The 15,165-nt window shown below is 41.5% G+C and overlaps 1 protein-coding gene across 2 annotated transcripts in view; it reads left to right on the top strand.

The window, feature by feature from the left end:
• The window catches only part of adamts9 (ADAM metallopeptidase with thrombospondin type 1 motif, 9), a 41,096-nt gene that overhangs the window by 3,976 nt on the left and 21,955 nt on the right, over positions 1-15,165 (top strand). For both annotated transcript variants that reach the window (XM_031752415.2, XM_039612282.1), the window contains exons 4-23: positions 1,755-2,092; positions 2,713-2,796; positions 2,878-3,002; positions 3,140-3,180; positions 3,291-3,396; positions 4,341-4,487; positions 4,954-5,095; positions 5,662-5,766; positions 7,181-7,326; positions 7,729-7,910; positions 8,036-8,172; positions 8,526-8,643; positions 8,827-8,922; positions 9,826-9,992; positions 10,173-10,302; positions 11,238-11,364; positions 11,459-11,669; positions 11,790-11,954; positions 12,819-12,980; positions 14,559-14,678. In XM_031752415.2, coding sequence (XP_031608275.2) covers positions 1,755-2,092; positions 2,713-2,796; positions 2,878-3,002; positions 3,140-3,180; positions 3,291-3,396; positions 4,341-4,487; positions 4,954-5,095; positions 5,662-5,766; positions 7,181-7,326; positions 7,729-7,910; positions 8,036-8,172; positions 8,526-8,643; positions 8,827-8,922; positions 9,826-9,992; positions 10,173-10,302; positions 11,238-11,364; positions 11,459-11,669; positions 11,790-11,954; positions 12,819-12,980; positions 14,559-14,678 — 2,849 coding nt within the window. The remainder of the gene's footprint in view (positions 1-1,754; positions 2,093-2,712; positions 2,797-2,877; positions 3,003-3,139; positions 3,181-3,290; positions 3,397-4,340; positions 4,488-4,953; positions 5,096-5,661; positions 5,767-7,180; positions 7,327-7,728; positions 7,911-8,035; positions 8,173-8,525; positions 8,644-8,826; positions 8,923-9,825; positions 9,993-10,172; positions 10,303-11,237; positions 11,365-11,458; positions 11,670-11,789; positions 11,955-12,818; positions 12,981-14,558; positions 14,679-15,165) is intronic.

Consider the following 15,165-nt stretch of genomic DNA (forward strand, 5'->3'; position numbering starts at 1 on the left):
AAGAGTTAAAGTGAACCCGAAGCAAATGGCAGCGTAAAAACCACCATGAAACTAATAATGCAATTAATTAAATATTAAAGTCATTTTAACCATTCAGTTCTTCCAGTTCTATATATAAATAAAATAATACATTCTGCCATAAATAGGCTACAGTCAGAGATGTAATTTCAAGATTAAAGACATAGTATGAAACTATCCTGGCTTGCATGTCATGCATAGCCTGCACAGTGCAGTGCCCACAGCTGCAGCACAGTAATGAGGAAGTTTTCCAGCTCTCCCACAACAAGAATCATTTGGAAGCTCACACTTATATCGCCCCATCTCAGTTTACTGGCTGAACTTCCTGTTGACTCGTGCACTTCCTCTGATCCTTTGATAAGAAAGTTGGTAGACCTACTTCCATGAAGATGTAGTGTAAATTTTTACATAAGTGATGGCAACTTGAAACGGTAAAATAATCAAAACTAAAAGCAATAAATATGGAAATCGTTTGTCTTTGTGTGCTGGAGATCCTTCTGAAGATGTTTGCTCTCACTCCATTTGAGTGATTGTTTGTGTTTTCATTGTAGCTCAAGTAACATAAATGAGACTAAAAGCTATTCTGGACACGATTCATTCAGCCTTGCACAAAGTGCTATTGAATCTGTAGACCATTCTTTTTATTTTGAACTGAGAATGGAGACACAACACACATACACACACACAAACAATGAACTTTTGATTTGATCAAAATCAGTAAAAAAAGAAAAAAAGACAATAAGGAATTAGAAAATGGGCAGGGACAAAATTTGAATTTAATATTTAATCATTCACACTGTATAAAATGCCAAAAGGTTTCAAACCTCTTTGGCTGTTGCATTTGACCAGCTTTCAGCTTGCACACGGATTGATCCCTGATTGGCTGCAGTGAGCTGACTATGACCGCTCATGCAAATGTGTTTTTTGTTAGTGGTGTATGAAAGTTATCCAGTGGTAACCTTCAGTTTATCCAATGGGACATACCAAAAAGAAGCTGTTACTAGCCAATCCAACAGACTCCATTTTTTAACTATACAAACAAAGATGGAGCTAAGGATACTGTAAACATATCATGCAAGAAAAGACTTTATTTTATTTTTATTTTAAGTGTTTTACAAAATACTTCTCAGTTGAATGTGAAAAAAATATACATGGATTACATTTCTTTCTTGCGGGTGTTTAGGAACAGCAAATTGATCTTTAACACCATTCATTAATCATCCCTCATAAATTGTGACACATTGGTAATGGTCTAGTAAGGATGATCTGAAAACAAAAAGACTCAGTAGTTCAGCAGATGTTATCTAAGGACATAAAATCTTGCCAGAGTTAAAGAAAAATGCTTCCCAGTTGTTGGATTGTTCTCATTTGATGTGTGCACAGCAATTTGTGTACTCTTTTTATGGCTGGGTTCCAGGTTTACCTTGCCTGAACTCTTTGCCCTCTTTTCCTCCCTTTTCTGAGAGAAAAAAAAGGCACTTCAGGCAATGTTCATTTGTCAGCCCACTCTTTTCGGTGGAGGGGGGGGGGGCTTATTTTGACAATATCCACTTCCAGATCTCATATAGCTCCATCATTTAAAAGTTAAACATGACTTCAGCTTAATAGCAAACACATCTTCTTGACAGAGAATGAATTATTCCTTGCCTTGTTTGAGCGAATATGCTTCCAGTCTTCTGAGGCCTGCACTCTTGTATATTTACATTTGCTCCATTTCTTTTGGCTTCTCATTCTAGGACACAAACACAGACATAAGAGACACAAGGTGAAGAGAAGGCCAGCGGCTGGGGTCAGCACTGTGGTCAAAGCAGTCCCTGTGGTCAGTACTGGTGTATTCAATGACCTGGAGTCACTGAGCACTGGCCTGGCCAGCAATGCTTTGCTCAGATCACAGCATGGCAGTGCTAGCGCTAGACCGTCAAATGATAGCAGCGGTGACTCAGGACCTCACAGGAGATCAAAGCGCTTCCTCTCCTACCCGCGCTTTGTTGAAGTTATGCTGGTGGCCGACAGCAAAATGGTGGAGCATCACGGCAGCAACCTACAGCACTACATACTCACGTTAATGTCTATAGTAAGTTCTGATCTCTATGTTTGGTTGGTAGAAATCTTTTGCACAGATATGGACAGAGTAAGACATCTTTGTGCACACTGATGCACTAAATGTGCACACATGTTTCTCTTTGCTGTTTGCTGTTTGTGCTGCAAGTCAGTCAGCCTTTGGAGGAGAGTTGAGGGAGGTAAAAGGGCACCTTAGGGCAGGGGTAAACAACATTTTCAAACGGCTCGGGGGAAGAGAGGGCAGCTTGAGGGATAGCCTGCCTGACAGCTTTGATGAATGTTAAAAAATAGGCTCAGGTATGTTACATAGGGTGCATACTCTCGACCACTTCAAACACCAGTTTCCGCCTGCATCTGGGGCTGAACTGAAAGTCCTTCAGGGGAGGCAGCGATGACCCATATTCTAGTCTGGGGAAAGGCTGACTTGTCCACAGGGGCTCAAGCTGTTATCATGCTGATCCTTCAATCAAACAAAATCACTGTTACTTGCTTGAAACTGCAAGAAAGCAGCCCATAAAACCATTATCACTAAATATACAGTGTCACATCCAATCTGGCTCAACTTAATTTATACATTGATTTTCTCTTTAGGTTTGAGGTCATGTTTTGTTTCTTTGTTGTTGTTGTTTTCAGGTGTCTTCCATATACAAGGACCCCAGCATTGGAAACCTGATTAACATTGTGATTGTAAAGTTAGTTATAATAAACAATGAGCTGGTAAGAATACTTAATTTGCTTCTACACCAGAACATGGTGCACGTTCCTATAATTTATTATTTTTTTCTGTGTCCTTCTCAGGAGGGTCCAGTTATTTCATTTAATGCACAGACCACTTTAAAGAACTTCTGCATCTGGCAGCAGGGTCAGAACGTCCTGGATGATAACCACCACTCCCATCATGACACTGCCATCCTAATCACCAGGTGCAGGAGGAATTGTGGAGGCTTTCATTTTTCAAAATGCAAATATTTCGTGAACCAAAAATGTAGAGGGATCCTGACAAAATTCTAAAATGTAGACTAATAATGACCGAGATCAATTATCTTTATTTTCACCACAGGCAGGACATCTGTAGAGCGAGGGATAAGTGTGACACCTTAGGTAAATGCAGATTTGTTCTTTCTTTTTTTTTAACAGACTGATACAAATTATAGTAGAAATGTGCATTAAATAAATACAAAAGAAAATGAACTGAGCTTCTTCTTATTCAGGACTTGCAGAGTTGGGGACCGTGTGTGATCCCTACAGGAGCTGCAGCATCAGTGAGGACAATGGACTCAGTACTGCATTCACCATTGCCCACGAACTTGGACATGTGTAAGAGCAGCTGACTTTTTTTTCATCAGTCATAAATACTTGGTTTTGGTTTTAGTTACACATTACTAGAGCTTCAGAACACTTTCTAGGAATTTATAACAGCTGATACCATAAATGCTGCACATCTGGATAAAAAAAAAAAATGAATCCCTGCTTTTCATTTTGGGAGCAAAAAAATCTGTAACCTGGATTCTCAGAATTGAATTTAAACCACTTCTTGGTTTCCTTTGCCCTTCAGCAAACTCTCCACTGTCCAAAGTCCTGAGTAAGCGTTCTACTTTGGAGACTGTTACAGACTTTAATAGTCCTCATCTCAAACAAATGCTCCTTTTCTACCACTATACAAAAAGCTGGGATTATTGGGTTGCATGTTTATCTGCATCAGGCTGGGACAGCATGCTTGATGACTGATTAGCGACAAAGCTTGGTGTTGTAGGTGGACAGCTTAGCAACAAGGAGTGTGATGCCGCACCTGTCCACCATCGACCGGGAGCACATTTGTTTACCCTGCAGGAGCTTGAATGCTTCACTTATTCTCCTCTCAGTTTTCATATAATTTAATATCTTTCTATCCAGTCTTGCCGCAGGCAGGCAATACAAATGCTATGCATTATTTTGTATAGCATCCTTGAATGAGTTTCCCAAAGCCAATAAGATAGTGACAGTAGAAAAATAGAATTGCTGTTTAGACGTAGCTGAAGAAATGAAGCTCAGTCAAACACAACACAAATTGCTATTTGTCACTGCCACTTTGTGAAGCACAATAAAACATATCAAGAAGTTGACGTCCTGCCAAGAAGCAATAACCACACTGGCAAAACAGAGCCATGCAGAGCCATGGAAGTACAGCTAGTGGGGATATTTGAAAACGCTCTATTTGTTGCTTGTTAATATAAATAGCTTTTTTTGATGCCTGAACATGTTTTTTTCCTCTATTCTTCCAGGTTCAACATGCCTCACGATGACAGTAACAAGTGCAAGGAGGATGGAGTTAAGATTCAACAACATGTGATGGCTCCCACACTTAATTACAACACAAACCCTTGGATGTGGTCCAAGTGTAGCAGGAAGTACATCACAGAGTTCCTTGAGTATGTCATACTGTTGTTTACATCATTGTTCCAAACATGCATGGGGAATAGAACTAGGAAAACTTAGCAAAAATGACCCCCTAAAACCTGGCTAAATATTCTTTAATAAGTGTGCAGGTTTACACAAACACACACACGTTCGTAGCCACAGTCAAACTGTCATCATTTCTCAGGGCTGTTGCACCCTCTAGTCTCGTCTCTCCTACACACTGAGAAAGACCCAAAACTCTTGGAGTAATAATATTTAATGCCCTACCTCCAAAGCAATGCATAGTATCCCTCCATCCTTGACTTCCTGAGTTCCCCACCACTTACCACATATAGCTAGTTGAACACAAGACGTTTTTCAAGATGTATTTGTGCAGAAAAATAACCACTCCAGCTGTACTGAGTGTGCTTTCTGTCTGTTTGTTTCTCTTGTTTTTATCCCTTTTCTTTAAGTCATTTTATTTTTATTTCTTAATAGCACAGGATATGGTGAGTGCTTGCTCGACGAGCCCGTTTCTAGACCGTACACTCTCTCGCAGCAGCTGCCTGGGCGGATATACAATGTCAATAAACAGTGTGAATTGATATTTGGGCCGGGAACGCAGGTGTGCCCTTATATGGTAAGTGGACTCGGTGTGCAAATCTGAACTGTCATGATGCACGTGGGGGTCTCAGAGGGGAGCTGAGGGAGTTGAGATTAAGTGCAGCAGAGGTTCTCGGATGACTCTGAAGCCTTTAAAGTCCCTTGCCATATTTAACATGTTCTCTTCTGAAACACAAGCAAAGTGAAGCCAGTTCTAATGTGAATTTAAGTTAAAAAAAGTGAAATTTCAGTTTAATAATACAAAAATGTCTTTAAATATGTGACACTATAGTTTGCTTGGCTCGTGGTTTTCACTCAGTCTAAAAGGTCATGCAGGCTTAGAAATACCTGGCAAATGAAATTGCTGATGCAGCAAATTTAGTGTAGGGAGGCATATTGTTTGATAGAATGTGCTAAATTGGAAGTCTGCCGGCTTGAGTCCATGCTGTATATTAATGGAGTTGTTTAAAGTCAGGGAAATAAACATGACATTTATGAGCCATAGCTTGTTCTTTTAGTTTATTTTTTTTCCTGGAATCCCAGCATTGACTCTTAATGTGTGTGTGTGTGTGTGTGTGTGTGTTTGTGTTCGTGTGTTCTCAGACCCAGTGTCGAAGACTATGGTGCACAAGTCCAGAGGGCGCCCAGCGGGGCTGCAGGACTCAGCACATGCCGTGGGCAGATGGCACCGACTGTTCACCTGGAAAGGTAAGGGTAATGCTGAATGAAGGCAGTTGTTTTTAAAGGCATTAGTGTGTAAATGGTAAAGGAAAAAAACCCTTGAACTGATTTTAATTAAGCCAGAAGCTTAGGGATAATTAAGTAAGGGATGGAATGCCATATTTTAGTCAGTTCAGTTAGGCTGAAGGTGGCGATTTAAGCCTACCACAAGAAAAAAAGTCCATGAACCTTAGCATTGCCTAGTGTTGGTGGCCAGGAAAAGGGGACGTTATACACTCAATGAAATGTTTTTTTTATGTTTATATTATGTTTTTTCAAATGTACTTTACAAATTATGTCAAGTGGTTTTACCCAACTGTGTCAAGTAACTCATAACAAACTGACATTTTACTGTAAAATGTTCTCCTGTTGTGGCTTTTTTGACTCATAGAAAAGCCAAAATCTGCCAAAACACAAGAAAAAGAAAAATCTCACTACGGTTGGTTTTAAAGATTCCTTTTTAGTTGGATTTATTTTTTAAAAAATGTTTTCTTAAGTCATTTTTAATATGCACGATAATTTGTTGTGCAAAATGACAAAACAAGACTTGCCAAAAGTCAACTTTCCACTGACACATGTAAACTCTTGTTACTAGTAAATGAGTGGTGGAAAGCTGTGAATGATGCTTACTCTGCCTTAGCTTATAATTAGAACTTTTGCACTGACTTCGTGCTTCCTGTCACTAAGACTGAGACATGAAAGCACCATGGACCAGCCGAACTACACCTCCAGGTCCCAAGACCTGCAGATGCACATGTGCAAACACACACACACACACAAACCAAACAAACACTCGTTTTCATATCTTAGTGAGTACATCTAATTGGCATAATGGTTTCCCTAGCCACTTACCCTAACCCTACCATCAAAATTGAATGTTTAATCCTAAGCCTTAGTGTAAACCTCACCATAACTTTATTGTAACCCTGACACTAAAACCACATTTTGAGCCTCAAAAATGCATTCAAACTCATGGGGACGGACATGTTGTCCCCATAAGTCACTGTTGGTCCCCACAATATAGTAGCACGCCAATTTTCTGTCTAAACATGTACACTCACACACACAGACAAGCTGAAACCTTTTGGTGTTCATGTTCGTCTCATCTCTTGTCATGCCAGTGTACACCACACTAACAACTAAAATGAAGTCTGTTTTTTTTTAACAGAATAAAATTATCCTTCTGTTTGGAGCTGAGATATATTTATTGACTGTAAGGGTGACATTTTCTTGTCCTCTCTCCAGCCAGACACAGTTGTGATTTTTTTTTTCCCAGTTCCTAATTTCTTTCTTTCTTTAGCTTTAAAGCACGGAAGAGCAGATGGATGTGTTGGCATTTCTTTTTGTTATCTTCTCTTCACTCATCTCTCATTTACTTTTCCCCTTTGCTCCTCTCTTGCAGCACTGCAAACATGGGCTGTGTATAGCCAAAGAGCACGATGCCTCACCTGTTGAGGGAGCGTGGGGAGTCTGGAGTCCTTTTGGCACCTGTTCGCGTACATGCGGTGGAGGCATAAAGATTGCCATGCGCGAATGCAACCGACCCGTGTGAGCAGCCCGTTCCTTTGTAGTCACTCATGCCTATTGGACCTTGTCTCCAAAGTCAATGTTCCACAGATCAAACCTCCTTAAGGGAATTCTTTCCATAGCTAATGCTCATCAAAACAGGCTCTCTGATGGCATATCTTACAGGATTGTTTCCTGATAAATATGGAGATAAGTCAGTCTTCCTGAATGTGGCCTTTTATTTTGGGTTAATGGACGGATAGAAAAGAGTAGAGCGTGTGGATATGTTGGAAATTAAAAACTAACTCTAGGTGTATGGTGGTAGACAACAGGCTGAACAAAGAGAAGGAAATTGACAAACTGATAAGTGCCCTCTGAGAAAAGATGCTTAACACAAGGGAATGATTCGGTTTTACTGCTTTTATCCCACGTTTTCCCTCTCAGGCCCAGAAATGGAGGAACGTACTGTGTTGGTCGCCGGATGAAGTTTCGTTCCTGCAACTCTGAGCCCTGCTCCAAGCAGAAGAAGGACTTCAGGGAGGAACAGTGTGCTGCTTTTGACGGCAGGCACTTTAACATCAACGGTCTACCTCCAAATGTTCGCTGGGTGCCCAAATACAGCGGAAGTGAGAATTGTTTTTTTTTACAGTGGCATCTTAATACTTACTTCATGAATAACAGCCATAATGTAAGCTTTGCATTTATTTGAGTCACCATGAAATAATTATCTGTATTCTATCTCCTATATTAGTTCTGATGAAGGACAGATGTAAGCTGTTCTGCAGGGTTGCAGGCAGCACAGCCTACTATCAGCTCAGGGACAGGGTCATTGACGGCACGCCATGTGGACCCGATACCAACGACATCTGTGTCCAGGGCCTGTGCAGGGTGAGCTTCCTAATTCTGTTCATTCAGCAGCATGTATCTGCACGGTTCATGGTTATGTGTAATAATAACAGTGACCATTCTTGAACAGTAACCGTGTTTAGTGGATAAAATAGTAAACACCTACATTACTAACATACCGCAAGAAGTGATCTCCAAACCACACACAGTTTTCATTATATTCCAGCTCAGACAATGGGATTTTTATATTCATAGATGCACCAGAGTTAGGCTAAAATGTGTCTCAAACGAACCAATTACATATTTGGTATGATTTAGTGATTTTCTAATAAAGTCCTTTAATTAAAAATCCTTAATTTTCTTATTGTGTATTTCCTACTTCCCGTACTGAGCAGCAGGCGGGCTGTGATCATGTACTCAACTCTAAAGCCAGGAGGGACAAATGTGGCGTATGTGGAGGCGATAACTCTTCCTGCAAAACTGTAGCAGGCACCTTCAACATTGTACGCTATGGTGAGTAACAACCTCTTTTATTACCCCCATCAGTCTCCATTTCAGTACATATAAATGGTAATAGCTGTTGTGGCAGTTGTTATATTGCTTACACACCTCAGCAGAAAAGCATCGATGGATGGGTTCACTTGTTAGTGCAGTTACAGACCTGGGTGCGCTAATGCGCTGCATATGTATTTGCAGGCTATAACGAAGTGGTGCGAATACCAAGTGGTGCTACAAACATAGATGTGCGTCAACACAGTTACTCAGGGAAACCGGAGGATGACAACTACCTCGGTAAGACAGCCAACAATTGTTAATGCTTTGATTGTATTTTTACATTTCCAGTCATGCTGTTTGAAGTCATTTCTGGAGGAATGAGCTGTTAAAAAGTTGTGTGTTTATGAGATGTGCTTGAGTGTTTATGAGAAGGACAGCGCTCAGCCTTCAGTGTAAAGCCGGGCACTGCATAACTGCCGTAGATTTGGCAAATACTATGCATGCAAATCCATTAAGTGCCTGTGGGTACCAATCCAGCAAGGTCCCTTAGTTTAAAAGCTTTAGTACCTGCTCTAAGGCTCTGTCTCAGCCTGTTGGTACCACTGGCCTATTCATGTTTTTGTGCTCATGTGTTGTTTTTATTGTGTGCATGTCCTTGATGCAAACTTCTGAAAATAGTGTCATCCTTAACTGTGTGTTTCAGGTTTTCTATATATTGGGACAACCCAAAGCGGATTGATTGGTTTTTGTGTGTGTGCGTGTGCAATGAATGCCACTCTCCATAACCATGTTAGTGTAATGTGTGAAATGGCGAGGAAAGTAAAGGCAGGAAATTAGCTCCATAATCGCATTAGGGTGAACGAGTGCAGAAGACTGGCTGTTGAACAGAACAGGGTGCCCCTGGATGGGACTTCTTCGGGAACAGAGGATTATTTTAGCCCAATAAGGCTTTACTGTTACCCACTGTGTGTGCCTTACTGTAAATGAACATTTTAAGCCACTGTGTTTTCTAAGCTGCTCAGCTGCGTGCAGAAAAGTTCATGTTTGTGCAGGTTCCTGCCATAAACAGTGATTTGCACAAAGTAATTCACCTCTATGCATATTTTTTTTTAAATCAGCTAATAAATTAAAGCTAGCTTGAGTTTACACAAACTTTTTTCAGTGTGATGAAGCCAACTAACTGTTTCTGCCTCCCTGTAGCCATATCAAATAGCCGCGGAGAGTTCCTGCTTAACGGGGAGTTTGTGGTCAGCATGTTCAAAAGGGAAATCAAAGTAGGAAATGCCATCATCGAGTACAGCGGTTCCGACCATGTCATTGAGAGGATCAACTGTACTGACCGCATAGAAGAGGAGATCGTTATCCAGGTAAGCTGTCCTTATCATGACAATTTGGTGTCTTGTGCAGGAGATATGAAGATAGAAGATGGTGATTTAATAGCTTAGAAGAGAGGAATGCAGAAACCTAAAGCCTTCTACAGACTTGATATTTCAAATTTACAATCGTAAGGTTGTGTAATGTATATCACATTGCCTGCTTTTTCCCAGGTGCTTTCTGTGGGGAACCTTTACAACCCAGATGTCAGGTATTCCTTTAACATTCCCATAGAGGATAAGCCTCAACAGTTCTTCTGGGATGCTTATGGGCCCTGGCAGGAGTGTAGTCGTCTGTGCCAAGGTGAGGGGGAGGCACATGTGGTTTGCAGGGTGAGATGATGGGAAAGGTGAATGATAAACTGTGTGGTCAGAGTAAAAATGAGATGGGATGGAGATGAAATGAAGGAAAAAGAACATGTAGAAAATGCTGAGCAGGAGACCCAGGAGATGGAGGATGCTGTAGTTACCATCAAACATGGTCATTGTAGGCATTTAGCCTTTGTAAAAGTGATTAAATATCAGTTTTACACTATGCCGTGGCACATCTGCTTGGCATGACTGTGGAAAGGTCAGAGTACGTGGGTGTGCGGAGGAAGATTGCAAGCAAACTCGAAAACCTGTTATGTGTGTTACAAGTCAATTTTTTCTGTTTAAGAATGCCTTTCTCCGCTTTTTGACACCACCCTGCTTTAACAACTGAAGGGAAACCAATAACTCCACAGTTCACAGCGGGATAAACATCTAGCATATAACACATTTAGCTCTCATAGCGTTCAGCTGCAAAACTTGGTAACATGAGGTGCTGATCTATTGCCACATTAAGGTTCATATCGCGCTGTACATCAGCGCGCTGCAATTTTACACAAAAGCCAAAGTGAGGTAGGTGTACACACTTTTCACGCTGGCATTTATTGCACTCCCGATGATGAGCCATATTTTACTTGAGCCAGATGGTGCATCAACCCAGATAACTACTTGCAGGTCGGGCAGTAAAACGTCACTTTCATCTCAGGATAGAGTTATGAAACCCAAAATTGTAACTCAAGCTTGAACTGTTTACATCTTTGTAAATTTCTTATTAGTTATAAAACAGATCTCTTTATTTAAATGACACAGCTTTTCTTCAGTTTTCTTTGCCATTTTGACTCATGTTTAATTTATTTTTTTGTTATAGTGTGTTGTCAAGATTTTTTAGAGTGGCTTTCACTTAAAACCTCAATTTTTGTACCCTCACAGGAGAGCGCAAGCGGAAGATTCTCTGTAGCAGAGAATCGGACAGGGTGGTGGTGTCAGACCAGAGGTGCCACGGCACAGCGAGACCTGCTGTCATCACTGAGCCATGCAACGCTGAATGTGAACTTAGGTTTGCACCATCACTCTAAACCATTTGACCCATCTGACTGACGCTTTATTTAGTCTTTGCAGTGCAAAGATTTACCCACTTGTTCTTTACGTAGATGGCACGTTGCTCGAAAAAGTGAGTGTACAGCCCAGTGCGGCCTAGGATATCGTACCCTGGAAATATACTGTGCCAAAATCAACCGTGCAGACGGCAAGACCCAGAAGGTTGATGACCGCTACTGTAGCGGTCAGCGCAAACCTGATGACAAGGAAGGCTGTCACGGAGACTGTAACCCGGGTGGTTGGGAGTACTCGTCCTGGTCTGAGGTACGAACTCTGTTGGAAGTCTGGGGATTTGTTTGTCCGCACAGACCAGATGTTTGTCCAAGTTTATCTCGGGTTGTGTATGTGTTTACACTTGTTGATGCTCAAACGTTTGTGCTGCAGTGCTCCAAGAGCTGCGGTGGAGGAACCCGCCGTCGAGGGGCAGTGTGTCGAAAGGCAGCTGAGGCTGGTGGCGATGAGAGCAAATGCAGTCAAAGGGACAAGCTGACCGTCCAACCCTGCAATGAATTCCTCTGTCCGCAATGGAAGACTGGAGACTGGTCTGAGGTCAGTTTAGCAATTACCGTATTGTCTTTGCTTTTAGAAGAAAATAAGACCCCAGGGGTATGTGCGCTGCACTCTCTGCAGCTTTGGTGGCTTGCTCTGGGGCCGACAGTTTCAAGTGGTTAAAACAGAAGTCATAATTTAATTGTTCACCTGTCCTTACTGGTCTTGTCTTGTTTGCCTCAGAATTAAAAAAGAAGAAGAAAATAAGACTTTTACCTAATTAGTTAAAGTGGACACATTTCCAAGCTGCAGATGTATATTTTTGTGTTTCTGTGCAGGTTTTCAACTCCCTCAGTGATTTTTTTGTGAGATTTTTCAGACGAGTATGTGTCTAGGGTTACTCAACGTAAAGAATAACAGACTTCTTTGTAAATGCTGGAGTATTAAAGCAGCAGTGATCTGGGTCAAATGTCAAATCCCAGTGCTGATTGTGCATGTCTCAGCTTTAGGAGAGTTACTCCCCTCCTTCCACTCCAAATGAGTGTTGGGTAAGAGGTGATTGCAGGGTGAAATCGTTCTTAAACTGCTGCACAGTTTACACATCGTAGAGCAAGGAGCTTGCAAAGCTGTGGGCTGCATTCCAGGAATTTTTCAGATCTCCCGTGTGGTGTTGCCAGAACCCTTATGCTGTAATATATACATATGGACTGTACTCGCACATAAATAAACACACACTTTTTGTTTTGTTTTTGGGGCTAGGGGCTTTCTAATATGCATATACTGCTTTACATAAAACAAAGAGAACTTCCTCTATCATGAATCTGAATACTTGTAACTGCTCATTTCTTGTACTCATGTAGCGATTAACTATGTATGCAAAAAATGGCGTTATAACCTGTAACATTTATTTATTTATTTTTTTAGTGCCTTGTGACATGTGGTAAAGGCTACAAGCATCGTCAGACGTGGTGTCAGTTTGGTGAGGACCGTCTAGATGATCGCTTTTGTGGGTCGCCTAAACCTGAGTCAGTGCAGACGTGCCAACAGCAGGAGTGTGCCGCTTGGCAGGTTGGACCTTGGGGACAGGTGAGTCACCCCTGTATTTATGATCTGTGCAGCATTCAGTACACAGCGCTCGATTGTTTTTGTTCAAAGCTGTAAGAAGTCGGGTCATTTATCAGCTGAGAGCGTCAGTGTATGATGATGTGGATGTGGATATAGCTTACTTCTGTTTCAAAAGTTTGCTCACATGATTGGCGGAGCTTTTTCCTTTCTCTATCCACGCTTCTTCATCTGTTTCTCAACCTATGCTGTCCTTCCTGTCTCTCCTTGTTCACTTACAGCTGTTAAAATTGCTAGCTGCAAGTTTGGCATGATCTTGTGATCCACATCTGTGCGTGTGGGAGACAGTTTTATTTTCAGTTCAATTCAATTTTGTTTATATAGTGCCAAACCACACCAGTCACCTGAATGCCCTAACATTGTAAGGTAAAGACTAAAAATAATAGGAAGTAAACCACAACAATCAAATGACCCCCTATGAGCAAGCACTTGGCGACACTGGGAAGGAAAAACTCCCTTTTAACGGAAAAAAAAGACCCTCCAAAAGGACCAGGCTCAGGGAGGGACGGCCATCTGCCACAACTGGTTGGTGGTGAGGGACCGCAGACAGGAAAAAAGACAAGCTAAATATAAAAGACGATATGGTAACTGACTGTGGTTGGTTCTATCTCCAAACCATAAAGGGTTCCATGTAAAATTGAAAATTTTATCTGCATACTGAAATGAGTAAATCTTTTTATTTAAAGAAGGCATAATCTATCTTTAATCAATCAGTTCGGTTGAATAATTTAATAGTTCTATAGCAGATCTTTTTTCCAAGGCATCTAAAAGAGTATGCTGTATATATAGATTTAGAGCCACTGCTTTCATACTTGCATACATGCAATATGGAAGTCTACCCAGTTGATGAGTCACAGCTCAGCAAGAGAAATTTGCTATTACTTCTCTGATGAATTGGTCTCTGATGTAAATCATCGGGTGGATACACAGATAAGCTACGCTCGTTACACAGCACTGAACCATCTCTCTGCTGTTTAGAGTCAGAGGACATGTCGCGAAAATAAAGATACAAAAGCAACGGACAGTCCTCATAGCCGTGTTCCCAGAAAGCGCATTATATGTCTGTGTGCGCACCCATTCTCATTTGTGTATGTGTGCAGAACAGAACACCCAAAAATGCGAGCTATTTTGTGCCCCTCGTCAGAGGATGTGCACATTTTAAGGTATTTTTGAAGTGGTTTAATGAAGCGTGATCAAATGGTAGCTGAAGTTGCCGCCACACAAGTTTGACCCCGTTTCACTGAAGGCAGTGAGCCAGAAGAAAGCGCGGGATAGTACCCTCTGACTTAGCTGCAGTGGGAAAACGGCCAGTCCAATGTATATGAATATCCTCATGTATGATTTTTGTTAGAAGACTTTTCTAAAGTGAGCTAACATTTTTTCTATATACTCGTATGTGCAGGGGTTGCTCTGGTGGCTCCAACAAAGCATCTGTTTTTTGCTTGCCTTTCGTGTCTTTTTCTCAGTTGTCTTTTTGGCTGACTGTTGCAAGTGTTTAGCCATCACGCCTCCTTTGTTTCTTTTTTCTCTCTTTGAACCCAGTGCACTACCTCTTGTGGGCCAGGCTACCAGATGCGAGCAGTGAAGTGCGTGGTGGGCTCTTATGGTGCCGTCATGGACGACACCGAATGTAACGCAGCCACGCGACCCACTGACACCCAGGTAAGAGGTCTTATGGTCCTTTCTTTTTCCCCACAATCTGCTTATCATCTCCTCACTCTTAGAGCATTTTTTTTGCTCCGTGGTTGAGTGTGAAGGAAGAAGATGTACGCTTGTACTGAAAATGTACACAAAAACACTGGCATTTCATTTCCACCTGGTCTCAATAAAAGCTGTCCCGCCTGCTCCAAATGCAGAGGGAAGTTTACCAGCCTCACTATCCCACCATGAAGACAAAACTCTGAGACAGAATCCCTCATATTTTTCTCTTGAAAACAATTTCACTTGTATCATCTAGCTGACACTTGAAATGTGTGGCAGAAGCAATGATTGCGTTGAGCCTAGGACACATGAGAAGGAGGTGAAATGCACAAACACTGGTGAGACTGCACTAAATTACAGTTTTTCACTGTAATTTTTACAAACCCCCAGTGCACAATCTTTAAAAGATTTGTTGAATTTCCAAACCAACTTCCCCAGACATAATCAG

Source organism: Oreochromis aureus, linkage group 5 (genome assembly GCF_013358895.1).
Source record: "Oreochromis aureus strain Israel breed Guangdong linkage group 5, ZZ_aureus, whole genome shotgun sequence".
Lineage (NCBI taxonomy): Eukaryota > Metazoa > Chordata > Actinopteri > Cichliformes > Cichlidae > Oreochromis > Oreochromis aureus.